The sequence below is a fragment of the Macaca nemestrina genome, chromosome 11 (assembly GCF_043159975.1).
Source record: "Macaca nemestrina isolate mMacNem1 chromosome 11, mMacNem.hap1, whole genome shotgun sequence".
Classification (NCBI taxonomy): domain Eukaryota; kingdom Metazoa; phylum Chordata; class Mammalia; order Primates; family Cercopithecidae; genus Macaca; species Macaca nemestrina.
Genome location: NC_092135.1, coordinates 74,246,926 through 74,264,444, shown reverse-complemented (window position 1 = coordinate 74,264,444; position 17,519 = coordinate 74,246,926). Strand labels below are relative to the sequence as shown.

Genomic DNA, 17,519 nt, shown 5'->3' with positions numbered 1-17,519 from the left:
TGTAATACACGTAACATGCAGGATACATGTTAATCTACTGTTTACATTATTGGCAAGGCTTCTAGTCAACAGCAGCCTATTAGTAGTTAAGTTTTGGGGGATTACAAAGTTATGTGTAGATTTTTGACTATACACTGAACAATCCCACACTGTTCAAGGTCAACTGTATGGTATTTTCACAACTTCTAAATTCAAAATATTTTCTAATTTATTTTGTGATTTTTGTCTTTGACCCTGGACTATTTTGAAGTGTGTTGTTTAATTTCACAATATTTGGGGATTTTTCCATGGCCTAAGTTCACTCATTAACTATTTGTCAAGCACTTACCATATGCTCAACAAGTAGGCTCCTGCAGCTACAGGGCAGTGAACTAGTCAGCAGTTCTTTATCCAGAGTACTTACCTGGCACAGTCCCTGGAAAATAAATGGTGTTTATTGAATGAATGAAAATAAGCACTTTGGAGAATGTAAACATGAAACCTGATTAGAACTTAACTGTCAAGTGTATTATTCTAGTGATGAAATAAGAATATGATACTGCGAAATAAAGACTATATGGGTATTGAACAACTTGCTAAAATAATGCTTCCTATGCTGTCCAATGAAAATGCAGCACTTCTAAATTCTCCAAGGGAACAAATAATGGAAACCTACTCAGTTAGAAAAAACTATTAACATCATGTCAAATGAATGATTCAGTGGACTTACATTATATGAATATGTGTTAGTGTTTATACAATGATGGCCTTTTATTCTAGAATATATCATAGGCTGTTAACTAATTTTCCAGTCTATTGAAAACATCAACTATTTATCATGATAAACATCTAGACAGAGTAATTTTTTCCATTTAAAAGCCTATATGTTTAAAAAAATGCATTAATTGCCTAAATTTCATTAACTTTCACTTTGAGATTACATGTGTGGTCAATAAAGAGATTCTCTCATATGTTTTTTCTAGATGGCATTTCCATCTTGTCTTTCAGATTCTCTGTTTGTTGTACAAGATCCCAATAGCATCCTTAAGTACATCATTTACTTGTTCAATAGAAACAAGTAAATAGGACCAGGAGTTCAAACTAAATGTGTATAACAAAAAGTAAGAAACAAAAACAAAACAACAACAACAAAAAACACCTCAATGTCTTATTTTTAATTATCTCTAGTTTTATAGGAGTGAAACATTGCACTGATGAAAGTGTATTACATTAAACTTGGTAAGCCAACATTTCTGAATTAAAGAAAAAAATCACCATAAAATTAGTTTTCTGGTTTAACTTATATTGAGGGTTTTTTTTTAACATATTATTTTTAAAAGAACTTTTGTTAAGTTTAGTTTTAAACCTTAGGTAATGAGAAAACAATAAGGAGTTAATCCTCCAGAAACAACTGTGAATGGTATTTTCTTTGAATGTATGATTAAACCAAAATAAAATTACGTGTTCAACATTAACAAACTACACACCTTATTTGGGAGCAGAGAGATGTAAGTATGCTCTCCCCTCTGGAACCCACACATTTCTACTCAATAATCATTGAAATTTCACATATTAAATATGTGGGTGTGAAAACCAGAAAAGCACTGAATAATGTACTCAGGATATTACACCAGAGCAACTTAGGATATTGCTCTAAATATTTGGTATAAATTAATCCATCACCTAAATTAATATCTTAGTAATTTGATATATTTGGTAAAGTTTTCAAATTACTTAGTATATTTGAAGGTTTTGTTGGTTTCTTTTTGTTGTTGTTGTTTGTTTTTTTTAAGGTATTGTCTTTGACTATTCTTCACTAATGGGGAGTGAAGGTAGGACTCAGGGGGAAGAAACACTGTTTTTCAAAATGAAATCAATAATACTTTTTCCTCCAATACACTCTCATCAGTATGTATGTGAGAATAAAGTGAATATTATATATCTTTAGTGTTTAAATGGAATGTAAACAAATCAAATAAACTGTTTCAGAGCTTTACACATTAACATTTACATAATTATTTAAAGATATATATTCAAGAATGTTCATTATACCTTATACACACTGTACACCACTTAAATATTTTATTAATAATGGCTGGTTAATGAGTTAGAGTGTATCATCATATAACGAAACATTATATAATTGAACATGTGTCTACATCTCCTTATACCTATGTCAGAAAAGATAAACATGTTTGAAAGTATGTCCATAGTCACAATGGAAAACAAACCAAAAAAATTGCTAACAGACTGGCAGAAATTGTGACAAACTCGACTTTAAAAAAGCACACAGATCTATATAGAAATAAGTTTGGAGGAAATCAAGTAGTAGCAGAAACTTATCATAAAAATGGCAATAGAGGCTGGGTGCGGTGGCTCACGACTATAATCCCAGTCCAGCACTTTGGGAGGCCAAGGCAGGCGGATCACGAGGTCAGGAGATAGAGCCCATCCTGGCTAACACGGTGAAACCCCATCTCTACTAAAAATACAAAAAATTAGCCGGGCGTGGTGGCGGGTGCGTGTAGCCCCCGCTACTCGGGAGGCTGAGACAGGAGAATGGCGTGAACCTGGGAGGCAGAGTTTGCAGTGAGCCGAGATGACACCACTGCACTCCAGCCTGGGCGACAGTGTGAGATTCTGTCTCAAAAAGGCAATAGAGTCCAACTCCAGAAGTCAGTGACATCGTATACAAAGTACATGAGGAGATCCCAGGCATTCAGGTGAAAATTAATTCAGAGCAGCCGGGCTGATGGGACATTTCCTCAATTCCCAGCTTTTGCTTAGGAGCAAGGGGCCAACAGCAGTATTCGCTCTCAGGATGCTGTGGGGAGTGCCCAAGTAACAACTAATCTCAAGAAGGATGAGGAACATCACACCCAGAAGACAAACCGCCACCAAACTCTACTTAGATTCTCATCACAGACAATGAGAAGAAGCAGGGTAAGTAATGTAACTAGTATCCCCAGAGAAATGTATACTAATTCTCAAATGCAAAGAAACATAAGCAGACAACTAAGAACTGTCCAACATGTAAAGAAAACCCCACGCCCATGAGAGAAAGACCCCAAACTCAACAAATTATCATCAAAAAAAAGAGTCAATCATACAACCAAAAATAAATTTAAATAATATCTTCAGGCCGGGCGCGGTGGCTCACGCCTGTAATCCCAGCACTTTGGGAGGCCGAGGCGGGCGGATCACAAGGTCAGGAGATCGAGACCACGGTGAAACCCCGTCTCTACTAAAAATACAAAAAATTAGCCGGGCGCGGTTGTGGGCGCCTGTAGTCCCAGCTACTCGGGAGGCTGAGGCAGGAGAATGGCGTGAACCCGGGAGGCGGAGCTTGCAGTGAGCTGAGATCGCGCCACTGCACTCCAGCCTGGGCGACAGAGTGAGACTCTGTCTCAAAAAAAAAAAAAAAAAAAAAAAAATATATATATATATATATATATCTTCAGAGATTCCTGGGTATCCTGTACACATGAAACAGAAAATAAATAGAAATCTTAGAAACTTAAAATGTTATTGGAATTTCAGTTTCAGCTAAGATGGAGTCATAGAGACTGGGTATTTTTAGGTATTTCGGGTGACTAGATATTAGTATTCCATTAGTATTTAATTCTAGCCTACCTGAAATACCTAAAAATCCAGACAAAATACATGGAACAATGGTTTCAAGAAATGGAGGCTGAAAAGTCCCACTGCAGATATACTATCTGCAAACTAGATAACCAGGAAAGTCAGTATTGCAACTCAGCCTGAGTCTGAAGGCCTAGAGGGTTGAGATTGTCTCTGAGTTCGTCGACACTGAAGATTTGTTGTTGGTGGTGGTGTTCTCCCTTTCTTCTAGTCTTTCTTTCCTTTTACGCATATAGTTTGGATAGTTTTGGATAGGGACTAGTTAAGTGTCAGAGTCCAAAGGCCTGAAAACCTGGAACACTGATGTCTGAGGGCAGGAGAAAATTGATGCATCAGCTCCAGAAGGGAGACCTAATTTACCTTGTCCCTACCTTTTTGTTCTATCCAGGCCCTAGGTAGGTTGGATGATGCCCACCTACATGGGTGAGGGTGGATCTTCTTTGTTACTGAATCTAATACTAATATCTTCTGGCCATGCTGTCACAGACACACCCAGAAATAATGTCTTATCACCTATGTAGTATCCCTTAACCCAGTCAAATTGACACAAAAAGTTAACTAACATCACACCAGGAGAGGGCATAGGGGAAGGGAACCCAAGTAGGGCCTGGTAGACTCCCTCTAAGTTGAAGAAGTAGAGGGGAAAGTCCAGGGAGACAAAGGCAGCTAGAGTTTGCAGGGCAGAGTAGTGAGGATGAACTCCACAAATCGGCAGTTGGTGCCCCCTGGGAATCAGGACTATCAGTGCATGAATATGAGAAAACTATCTGAGGCCAGGAAAACGACACCTAAAAGGATTAAAGGGAGTAATACTGAGAGATCACACAAGGGCAAGAATGGTACTTGTTTGCACCAGTGAGATTGAGAAATTTCTTAATTCACAAGGTGTTAAATAGAATACAGAAGGTCCCATTTTACTATGGTTCAATTTAAGATTTTTCAACTTTAGGATGGTATGAAAGTGATACTCATTCGCTATACTCCTCAATTTAGGACAGGGTTACATGCCAATAACTACATCAAGAAGCATCTGTGTTTAAAAGGGTCTTGTCTCAAAAGAGAAATAAATTAGCTCTAGACTAAATATTATTCTGCTTCTAACACATTTTAAAAGACCCAAAAGGATTAAAGTGTTTCCTAGAAACTTAACTGCATTTCAACACAAAGTTAAATAATATTTGTAGGAATAGAAAAATATACAGCCCCCACAAGAAAAAAAATCACAATATCTGGCATAAAATAAAAAATTATCAGGCATGCAAATAAGCAGGAAAAACTTGTAATAAGGAGAAAAATCAATCAACAGAAACCAATCCAGAACCAACACAAATGTTAGAATAAGCACACAAGGACGATAAAACTGTTGTTATAACTACATCCAAATGTTTAAAATGTGAGAGGAAAGAACCATGTTAAATAGAGACACAAAAGTTCTTGACAAATTTCTTTTTTTTTTTTTTTTTTTTTGAGACGGAGTCTTGCTGTGTCTCCCAGACAGGAGTGCAGTGATCTCGGCTCACTGCAAGCTCCGCCTCCCGGGTTCACGCCGTTCTCCCGCCTCAGCCTCCCAAGTAGCTGAGACTACAGGCGCCCGCCACCACGCCCGGCTAGTTTTTTGTATTTTTAGTAGAGACGGGGTTTCACCATGTTAGCCAGGATAGTCTCGATCTCCTGACCTCGTGATCCACCCGCCTCGGCCTCCCAAAGTGCTGGGATTACAGGCTTGAGCCACCGCGCCCGGCCGACAAATTTCTAGATACAAAAGTATAATGTCTGAGATGAAGAATATACAAAATGAGGTTAATGACAGATAAGACACTGCAGAAAAAAAGATAGGTGAACTTAATGACATAGCAATAGAAATTATCCAAACTAAACACAAAAGGGAAAAAGGACTAGAAGGAGGAGGAGGAAAACAGTAACAACAACAATACATTATCAATGAACTGTGAGGCAATTCCAAATGGTTTAATATATGTGTAATGTGAGTCTCTGAAGGAGGGAAGAGGAGATCAGAAAAAAATATTTAAAGAAATACTGGCTGAAATTTTTCCAAAATTAGTGAATAGTGTAAATCGAGAAATTCAAGATCAACAAACCCTAATCACAAGAGAAAAAATTCACTAAACAACAACACAATCATATTGCTCAAATCCGGGGATACAGAAAAAATTGTAAAAGCATCTAGAGGGGGAAAAATGTTACATACAGAGAAACCAAGATAAGGATGATGTTTTCTCATCAGAAATAATGGAAGAGAAAAGGCAGTAGGGCAGATGGCTTAAACTGCTGAAAGGGGAAAAAGAAACTGTCAACCTAGAATTTGATACTTAAGTATCTTACAAAAGTGAAAGTGAAATACTTTTTCAAATATACAAAATACAAAAGTATTCATCACCAGTAAAGCCATACTACAAAAAAATGATTAAGAAAGTCCTTTCGACCGACGAAAAATTTTACCAGATGGAAATATATATCTATACAAAGAAACAAAGGATATCTTTACAAAATAATTGACCATTTAAACAAAAATAGTAATGTATTGTGGAGGATATAACATAAGTAGGAGTAAAATAATAGCACAAAAACCGAAAGGAGAGAAATAAAAATAAACTTCTGTAAACCTCTTATATGTGAGATGGTATAATATCACTTGACGGTAGGACATTATAAGTCATAGATATATACTAGAAACGCTAAAACAGGGGTGTGCGATCTTTTGGCTTTCCTATGCCACACTGGAAGAGGAATTGTCGTGGGCCACACATAAAATACACTAACTATAGCTAATGAGCTAAACAAACAAAAAATAGTTGCAAAAAAAATCATAATGTTTTAAGAAAGTTTACAAATTTATGTTGGGCCACATTCAAAGCCATCCTGGGCAATATGCGGTCCACGGGCAATGGGTTAGACAAGCTTGTCCTAAAACAATCACTAAATAACAAAATGAAGAGTTACAGTTAGTGAACCAACAAAAAATGTTGAGATAAAAAATAAACATTTAAAACAAAAGCAGGCAGAAAAACAGAAAAGGAAACAGAAACAGATGGGGCAAACAGAAAACATAGCAAGAGAGTATATTCAAATTTCATTATATCAATAATCGCATTAGGTGTAAATGGTCTAAACACTCCAATAAAAAGGTAGATATTGTAAGATTATGACAAAGAACTACTTGCTGCTTCCAAGAAACTCACTGTGAAATATAAAGACACAAATAGGTTACATGTAAAAAAATGGACAAAGATATATCATACTACTACTGATTCAAAGAAAGCTAGAGGATTTATGCTATCAAAGTACATTTCAAAACAAAGACTTTTATGGAAAAAAAAGTCATTTCATAATAATAAAGAGGTCAGCTAATCAAGAGGAAAGAACAATCCTAGATATCTATGCTCCTAATATGAGAGCTTTAAAATACATGAAGCAAAAACTGATAGAACAGCAAGGAGAAAAAGACGAACCCACCAGTACAGCCAGATATTTTAATATCCCCGTGTCAATACTTGACAGAACAGGTAGGCAGAAAAATCAGCTACATTATCAACCAACTTGATATCATCCAACACTTTCACTAATTGATACTGATAGAATATTCCATGCAACAACAGCAAAATAAACTTTCTTTTCTATTGCACATGGAACATTTAGTAAGACTGACCATATTCTGGGCCACAAAAAAGTCTCAAATGTAAAACTATTCATGTTATACTAAGACAATTCTTTGACAATGAAATTACATTACGAATCAGTAACAATCAGTTTACTTTCCCTTCAGCAAAAGAAACAATCAAGAGAATGAAGAGACAACCTGTAGACTGGAAAAAAAAAATTTGCAAACTGTTCATCCAACAAGAGACTAATATCCAGAATATACAAGGAAATCAAAGCAAGTCAATAGCAAAAAAAAAAAAAAAAAAAAAAAGAGAGAGAAATCTCCAAATATGTGGAAACTAAAGCATACACTTCTGAATAACATGGGGTTCAAAGAAGAAATCAAAAGGGAAATTAGAAAGCATTTTGAACTTAATGAAATATACCTGAAACACAATATACCAAACTGAAACACAATATACAAAAATGTGTGGGATATTGCTAAAGCTGTACTTACAGAAAATTACTTACAGCACTAAATGTCTGTATTACAAAAGTAGAAAGGGTGAACATTTCCCCCATAAGATTAGTAACAAGGCAAGGATGTACTCTCTCACCAGTTCTGTTGATGTTATACTAGAGGTTCTAGGGGAAAAATAAATAAATAAAATCAGTCAAATTGAAAATAAACAAGTAAAATTTTTTGTTTGCAGACATTATCATGTAGGTAGAAAATTTGACTGAATCTACAAAGAAGCTATAGTTATACAGTAACTGGTCTAGTTATACTAGAATAAGTAAGTTTACCAAAATGGCAGGATACAAGAGCTATAATATATAAAAATTATATTTCTATATACTAGCAACAAACAAATGGAAATTGAAATTTGTGACACCACCTATCTAAAATAGCATCAAAAATGTCAAATATTTAGGGATAGCTCATCACTATATAGCCTATGTATGAGTTCTCACCCAGGTTTGTGCATTCTGGAGAAGATGCAGAAGAGGTGGTATGATGTTCAATACTTAATTTTTTAAATTTATCTATCTTATTGTGTTGTCTATGTCTTGAAAAGTTGTTGCAGTTATTTTTGATTGGTTCATTTAAAAAATTTTTTTATTTCAGTAGGTTTTTGGGGAACAGGTGGTGTTTGGTTACATGAGTAAGTTCCTTAGTGGTCATTCTGAGATTTTAGTGCACCCATCACCTGAGCAGTGTATACTGTACCCAATGCATACTCTTTTATCCCTCTCCACCCCCCACTCTTTTCCCCAAGTCCCCAGAGTCAAGAACCCAAAAGTAAATGCAACAAAAACAAAGATAAATACATGGGACTTAATTAAACCAAAAAGCTTCTGCACAGCAAAATAAATAATCAGCAGCATTAACAGACAACCCACAGAGTGGAAGAAAATCTTCACAATCTGTACATCCGACAAAGGATTAATAGCCTGAATCTACAAAGAACAAAGAACTCAAACAAATCTGCAAGAAAAAAGTATCCCATCAAAAAGTGGGCTAAGGACATCAACAGACAATTCTCAAAAGAAGATACACAAATGGCCAACAAGCATATGGAAAAATGCTCAACATCACTAATTATCAGGGAAATGCAAATCAAAACCACAATGCGATACCACCTCACTCCTGCAAGAATGGCCATAATCAAAAAATAATAGATGTTGGCGGGGATGCAGTGAAAAGGGAACACTTTTACACTGTGGGTAGGAATGTAAACTAGTACAACCACTATGGAAAACAGTGTTGAGATTCCTTAAAGAACTAAAAGCAGATCTATTGCTTGATCCAGCAATCCCACTACTAGGTATCTAACGAAAGGAAAAGAAATCATTATATGAAAAAGATACTTGCACACCCAGGTTTATAGCAGCACAATTTGCAACTGCAAAAAGATGGAACCAGCCAAGTGTCCATCAATCAATGAGTGGATAAATAAAATGTGATATATATAAATACACACACACACACACACAACCACACACATACATACCATCAAATACTACTCAGTCATAAAAAGGGGAAAAAAATGGCATTTCCAGTGACCTGGATGGAATTGGAGACTATTATTCTAAGTGAAGTAACTCAGGAATGGAAAACCAAACATCACCTATTCTCACTCATAGCTCAGCTATGAGGATGCAAAGGCAATGCTTAATTTTTTATTGCTGGTGTGACAGGTTAGGTATTTGAGATAACTGGGGAAGGCACTTTTTAAACACAGCTTACACTCAGTTGGCTCAAGATTACATTGTCTTATTAGTGCCTTTACACCCCTAATAAACAAGTTCCATCTACTGCTTACGAGTTATGTTTTACATAAGCATATTTAAAATTTTAGAGGTTTACATCTTTAGTACATAGCAGATGCTTATTTTTACAAATGAAGCATTCTTATCTTTAGATAGCCTATACTCACAAACATATGTATCAATTTTAATTAATAGCAACATGTTTATACAAAATATGGTTTAGGAAGCACACACACACACACACACAGAAAGTAAACTGGTAGGATGAGGCATCCTCTACAAAGTTTTTCAAATAAGGCCGGGCGCGGTGGCTCAAGCCTGTAATCCCAGCACTTTGGGAGGCCGAGACGGGTGGATCACGAGGTCAGGAGATCGAGACCATCCTGGCTAACACGGTGAAACCCCGTCTCTACTAAGAAATACAAAAAACTAGCCGGGCGAGGTGGCGGGCGCCTGTAGTCCCAGCTACTCGGGAGGCTGAGGCCGGAGAATGGCGTGAACCCGGGAGGCGAAGCTTGCAGTGAGCTGATATCCGGCCACTGCACTCTAGCCTGGGCTACAGAGCGAGACTCCGTCTCAAAAAAAAAAAAAAAAAAAAGTTTTTCAAATAACACATTATCTTCTAGGAAATTGTGGATTATTCAAATAGATTCAAGAAGTAGAAAGCTTGCATGTACAATACCCAAAGGATGAAAAAGCCAACTAACTGCACCTAGAAAATAGCAAATCAGGCTTTCCAAAAAACTCTAAGAGTGGAAAAATAAGTTTTATGGACAAGTTCTATTGAACTTCAAAGAACAGGACTCTATATTCTGTAAGAACTGTTCCAGAGCATAGAAAAAGATGGACAGTTTCCTACCATTGCAAAACGCTCACAAAACTTGAGAGACAAAACTAGAGCAGACATACACACAAACTCTAAACTAAGCAGTCCATGAACAATATGCAAAAATCCAAAAATAACCAATTAAGAAGCTTCAGCAAAGGAAACAATCAACAGAGTAGAAGAGACAACCTACAGAATGGAAGAAAATATTTGCAAACTATTCATCCAGCAAGAGACTAATATTCAGAATATACAAGGAATTCAAAGCACTCAACAGCACAAGAGCAAAAAAACAAATAATCCAATTTAAGAACAGGTAAAGAACCTGAATAGACACTTCTCAAAAGACATGCAAATGGCCAAGTATATGAAAAAATGCTCAGTGTCACTCATCACCAGGGAAATGTCCATCAAAACTACAATGTGGTATTGTCTCACCCCAGTTAGAATGGCTGTTATCAAAAAGACAAAAAATAACAAACGCTAAAGACACCAAGAAAAGGGAACTCTTATACATTGTTAGTGGAAATGTAAATTAGTACAACCATTAGAAAACACAGTATGGAGGTTTCTCAAGAAACTAAAAACAGAACGACCATATGATTCAGCAATCGCACTATGAGTATTTATCCAAAGGAAAGGAAATCAGTATACCTATGAAATATCTATACCCCCATCTTTAATGCAACACTATTCACAATAGCCAAGATACAGAATTGACCTAAATGTTCATCAACAGATAAAGGGATGAAGAAAATGTGGTATATATACATAGTGAAATACTATTCAGCCACAAAAAGAATGAAACTCACAGCAACATGGATACAACTGGAGAACATTATGTTAAGTGAAATAAGTCAACCATTTCTATGTAGATAAATACTGCATGTTCTCACTCATAAGTAGGAGCTAAAAAAAAAAAAAAAACCCTGAGCTCATAGAAGTGAGGAGTAGAATTATAGTTATTAGAGGCTGTGAAGGATTGGGGAAAGGAAAATCAGGAAAGGTTGGTTAATGGATACAAAATTACAGCTAGATAGGAGAAATAAGTTCTATTGTTCTAAAGCACTGCTGGGTGATTATAGCTAACAATATTATATGCTTTTAAATAGCTAGAAGAGAGGGCTATGAATGTTTCCAGCACAAAGAAATGTAAAATGTTTGAGGTGATGGATATGCTAATTACTCTGAATTGATCATCACACACTGCATACATGAAGTATCACTCTGTACCCCATAAATATGTAAAATTATGTGTCAACTAAAAATAAAAACTCCCAATATTAAATTATTAAATAACAACTGACAATAATTAAAATAGTAAATAAAATAGGAGAATCTTTTAATCATCCATAAATACTCTAAAAGTATTTTTAAGTGTTTGATAGAATTTCATTTCCATTCTTGACTTAAGCACACTGACACATAATATTCCAAAACAAAAACTTTACAATTAGAAGGAAATTTCCTTAATCTGATGAAAGGACGTTTACTCAAAACCTACTGATACACCATACTGAATGGTGAAATACCAGAAGCATTTCCATTATTACTGGGAACAGGATGTCTGCTATCACTATCTTTCAATAGCGCACCAAGATCTCGCCCCTGCAGTAAAAGAAAAAAAAGAAGGAAAGAAAAAGGAAGAGAAGGAGAAGGGGAAGGAAGAGACATAACATTGAAAGGAAAAAGACTTATTCCTCATTAGAAAATCCAAAAGTAACAAAAGCAAAATAATGAAAGCGATCAGTTAGGTGGCTTGATTAAAGACCAGCATGTAAAAACCAAAGCTTTCTGATTCACCAGCAATGATTAACTTAAAAATAAATGAAAAAAAAAAAAGATTTAATTGCTAATATTCTCTCAAAACCATAAAACAAGTAGGCAAAAAATTTAAAAAATGTTAAGATCTATATATAAGGCTTCAGTGAAGTACACAAAAAACTTAAACAAATTTACCATGTTTTAAGAGAAAAAAAAAATTTTTTAATGTTGATTCCTATCTAAGAAAAGGATCTTTCTTGGGAGGCCGAGGCAGGCAGATCATAAGGTCAGGAGTTCGAGACCAGCCTGGCCAATATTGTGAAACTCCATCTCTACTAAAAATACAAAAATTAGCCAGGTGCAGTGGTGTGTGCCTGTAGTCCCAGCTACTCAGGAGGCTGAGGTAGGAAAATCACTTGAACCCGGGTTGCAGTGAGCTGAGATCATGCCAATACACTCCAGCCTAGGTGACAGAGTGAGACACAGGAAAAGAGAGGAGAGGAGAGGGGAGGAAAGGGGAGGGGAGGGGAGGAAAGGGGAGGGGAGGGGAGGGGAGGAGAGGGGAGGGGAGGGGAGGGGAGGGGAGGGGAGAGGAGAGGGAAGAGAGGAGAAAAAGAGAGAGAAAATAAAGAAAAGGATCTTTCGTTTTTATTTAGCATTACCTTAGAAGTCCTACTAACCACAATAAGAAAACAAAAATTTTAAAGATTAAAAAGAAACAAAACTGCCATTATCTAGGGTTTATACCTTTTATCCATGGAAAACTACAAAGGATCCTTAGAAAGATCATTAGAATAAGAGAGCTCAAAAAGATTTTACTAGATGGATTCCACACATGAGAACATTTTTTACAGCAAAAATCTTAAATTTCAATTAAATATCATTTATAATAAATAGAAATGGAGAGAACAGGCACGCAGGAACATAATCAACAAAAGATGGTCAAGAGCTCCATGGAGATAATTATGAAACTTTAATGAAGGACATTAGAAAAAGCCTAAACATGGTAGCATGACACATTTATGGACATAAAGACTTAATTTTGTAAAAATAATGATTCTTTCTAAAACAACCCTGAAATTCAATGTAAATCCAATATTAGCTCAGGAAAGCTACTAAGAGCACTATTGTCCAAAGACAGTACTCAAAGTTTACATGCGATTTAGACTAAGGCAAACTTAATAAATCCTTTACATGGTATAACCCTCTATCTTAAAATAAAAAAAAAAGCATGGTGATGAGAAGTCAAACTCAGCCAGGCACCATGGCTCATGCCTGTAATCCCAACATAGGCATGAGCCTTGGGAGGTCAAGGTGGGTGGATCACTTGAGCCCAGGAGTTCCACAACATGGTGCAATCCTGTTTCTACAAAAAAATACAAAAATTAGGCAAGGTGGCACACCTTGACTCCCAGCTACATGGAGGATGAGGCAGGAGATCAACTGAGCCCAGGGGAAGGTCAAGGCTGCAATTAGTCATGAGCATGCCACTGCACACCAGCCTGGGTGACACACTGAGACCTTGTCTCAAAAAAAAAAAAAAAAAAAACCTTAAAAAAAAAAAGCCAAACTGATGCCATGACTCATGGGTGTGAATTCCAACTCTACCATTTACTAACTTTATGACCCTGGACAAGGTATTTTTTGTGTCTCCATTTCCTCATCTGTAAACTGGGAATAATAACCTTCATGGTGTTTTGTCTTTGTTGTTAGGTTTTTATTTTATAATCATAAACTTAACCATTCAATCTAGCTAGATGTAGAAGGGAATAAGGAAAATATGGAACCCAAAGTACTACAGTGAGAGCGAAAAGATTATGGGATACTACAAACAAGTGGAGTGGAAGATTGCTCTCCTGAGCTACAGAAGAAATAGTCTAGTAGTTAACACAAAATTCAAATTTATTAGAGTTGTCCACAGTTGGCAATGGTGATCTTCTTGCTGATCTTGCCATTCTTGGACCCAAAGCACTCCATGGCTTCCATGACAGTCATAACCTCTCTCTCACCTTTCCTAAGACCACATGCCTACTATCTAAGCCTTCAGTCTTTGCACTACAGATAAAAAATTGGAAACCATTTGTGTTGGGTCCACCATTTGCCATAGGCAAGATGCCAGGACCTGCATGCTTCAGGATGAAGTTCTCATCAGATTTTTCCCCATAGATGGTCATGCCACCAGTGCCATTGTGGCATGAAGTCACCACTCTGCCATATAAACCCTGAAATAATTCTGTGAAAGCTAGAACTCTTAAACCAAATCCTTTCTCTCCAGTGCTCAGGACACAAAAGTTTTCTGCTGTCTTTAGAACTTTGCCTGCAAACAGCCCAAAGGAGATGTGGAGCTCCTACTTGACAGCTATGCGGGAGAACATGGAGCTGATAATGGCTGACGGCAGGCGCCTCCAGATAGTAGCAGTGTCTGCAAAGCCATACTATTTTTATAAAGATTAAATGAGATAAAATTTCCTGGTACATAAAAATAAAGTATAAAAGTACTATTATTCTAGCCATTTTTAAGAAATCATTTTTTACATCTGTCTCTAGAGTATCCCTGGTTTTATACAACATAAACTATGAGAAAATTGGAAAAGGACACAACATACAATCCTTAATGTTTACATAAAAATTCCTGTTAATACTTATGTGAAAACTATCTTCCCTTCCCCGCAAAGGAATAAAAGAGCATTATTAAAATGTTCTTGTCTCAAAAAAATTAGGTTCCTCAACCTTTTCCTTTATCAAATGTAAATCACAGCTGCTCTGATGAAATGTTTTTAAATTAAGTCTCTATATAAAGAACGTTCTTAAATGTCAAATCTGTACCAAGATTTAATTACCTTAAAACCATCCATATCTTCTAAGTGCACACTTGTTAAGAACGTTTATTCCCATTATCTGCTTCACCATGTATCTAGCAAGGGAATCTTGGGAGTATGTAACACAAATTACTTGCCTTAGAAAAGACACTGTTTATTCCACATGTGTAAACTTCAGTGAATGACTTTCAGAAAAATCAAAAGAAAGTAAATGTAATATCCATATAGTTGTTTAAGCTTTATTTTTATATGCATGCATGTTTCAAGGAAACAAAAATTTCAAGATACAGAATATGACATATCAGATGAAATAATTCAGATTTTAATGTATACACAAATAACAATATAAAGCACATATATAAGATACATTATATAATTTGTTTTGAGGTTTCAAAAAGCAGTAATTTGGTTTTAAAATTCTGACATCAATATCTAACATTCAAGTAAAACATCTTTCAAAAGTTAAGACTTCTGAGACTAACACAACTCTATGACAGCCTGCCTTTACCACGATCTTCAAAATAGTGCTGTTCAATTCTCCTACAGAAAGCAAGGAGGTTGCTATAGTTTTTCACCTTCTCAGAAAGTTCATCATTTGTCAACTGTGTAGTAAGAATGGTGTACAGATGGCCAAATACCAGTGCATCAAGTTCAGTAGGCCTAAAAGTAGAAACGGGAGTAATGTGAGTAAGTAGCATTTAACTTTTACAACAGAAAACACAGTTGGCCCTCTTCACCCACAGGTCCCATATTCGCAGGTTCAACCAACCTCAGATCCAAAATATTTTAAACAATTAGAAATAACAACACAGGCCAAGCATGGTGGCTCATGCCTGTAATCCCAGCACTTTGGGAGGCTAAGGTGGGTGGACTGTTTGAACTCAGGAATTCACAACCAGCCTGAACAACATGGCAAAAACCTCACCTCTACAAAAAATACAAAACTTAGCCAGGCATGGTGGTGCTTGGCTATAGTCCTAGCTACTCAGGAGGCTGGGGTGGTAGGATGGCTTACGCCCAGGAGGTGGAGGTTGCAGTAAGCTGAGATCACACTACTGCTTATCATTTAGATTGTGTGTATTGGGTACTATAAGTAATCTAGAGATGATTTAAAATATACGGGAGGATGTACATAGGTTACAAGCAGACACTGTACCATTTTTTCTTTCTCAATACATTAAATTTACATAAGCAATTATGCCATTTTATATAAGAGACTTGAACTCTGCAGATTTTAGTATCTGTGGGGGTCCTGGAACAAATGTCCTGTAGATACACGAAAGACCCCCGTGGATATGTTTTTAAAAATCATTTTATTCATCAATTTAAAAGAAAAAAGCCACATAAGAAACAAATCCTACCACAACTTGACATAACTTTACTTGGAGTTTCTGCTATATGAAAAAAAATATGATTTGCTAGTTGTGTGACTTGCTTTCTTTAGTAACAACATTTAAGTGTGTTAAAATAATATAGATGTAATGATCATATTCATTTAATTCGTTACTTTTGTCACTAAATAAATACAGCAGATCTCCAATGTGCCAGAAACTATACCAAATGTGAGGCATAAAAATAAGAAAAATACTCTATGACATGTACATGAAACATAAATTATAAAGTTGTTTTAATAAATACAATTTAAGTATTTTAATAGATGCATAAACAAAGTGCTGTCAAAGCACAAAGGATTTCGCTGTGATGACAGGACTAAAAAAATGATACCCAATCACAAATCAGTAACAAGATACAACTTTAATTTTACCACTTTTAAAGTAACTTAGATTTCTGAAGGAGATAAAATCTTAAGGATGGCTTCAACATAAAAATTTCTAGGGTTTTTTTTCTCATTAATTATATATTACTAACAACAAAATGAAATCTATCCCACTACTAATGATCTATAAATGGGGCATCACCAATTTACATTATATTAAAATAATTACTAATGCAATATTACTAAAACAAGAAAATGTCATAATTACGAGCTAATTATTACTCTGAGTCCCATAGTGATAAAGGTTTTGAGAAAACATGTGCTAGCCTACATAAACGTGTGTTGCGGGAAGTCAGGGACCCCGAACGGAGGGACTGGCTGAAGCCGCGGCAGAAGAACATAAATTGTGAAGATTTCATGGACATTTATGGGTTCCCTAAATTAATACTTTTATAATATCTTACGCCTGTGTTTACTGCAATCTCTGAACATAAATTGTGAAGATTCCATGGACACTTATCACTTCCCCAATCAATACCCTTGTGATTTCCTATGCCTGTCTTTACTTTAATCTCTTAATCCCATCATCTTCGTAAGCTGAGGAAGATGTATGTTGCCTCAGGACCCTGTGATGATTGCATTAACTGCACAAATTGTTTGCAGAGCATGTGTGTTTGAACAATATGAAATCTAGGCACCTTGAAAAAAGAAGAAGATAACAGCAATGTTCAGGGAACAAGGAAGATAAAACTTTGGACTCTGACTGCCGGTGAGCCAGATGGAACAGAGCCACATTTCTCTTCTTTCAAAGGCAAATAGGAGAAATAATCGCTGAATTCTTTTTCTCAGCAAGGAACATCCCTGAGAAAGAGAATGCGCCCTGAGGGTAGGCCTATAA

General features: G+C 36.0%; 1 protein-coding gene across 2 annotated transcripts in view; it reads right to left on the bottom strand.

Annotated features, from left to right (window-relative positions):
* Positions 1-13,045: 13,045 nt before the first annotated feature.
* Positions 13,046-17,519, bottom strand: part of LOC105483182 (metaxin 2) — a 73,294-nt gene continuing 68,820 nt past the window's right edge. For both annotated transcript variants that reach the window (XM_011743876.2, XM_011743875.3), the window contains exon 10: positions 13,046-15,564. In XM_011743876.2, the coding sequence (XP_011742178.1) occupies positions 15,393-15,564 (172 nt within the window). In that variant the 3' untranslated portion in view covers positions 13,046-15,392. The remainder of the gene's footprint in view (positions 15,565-17,519) is intronic.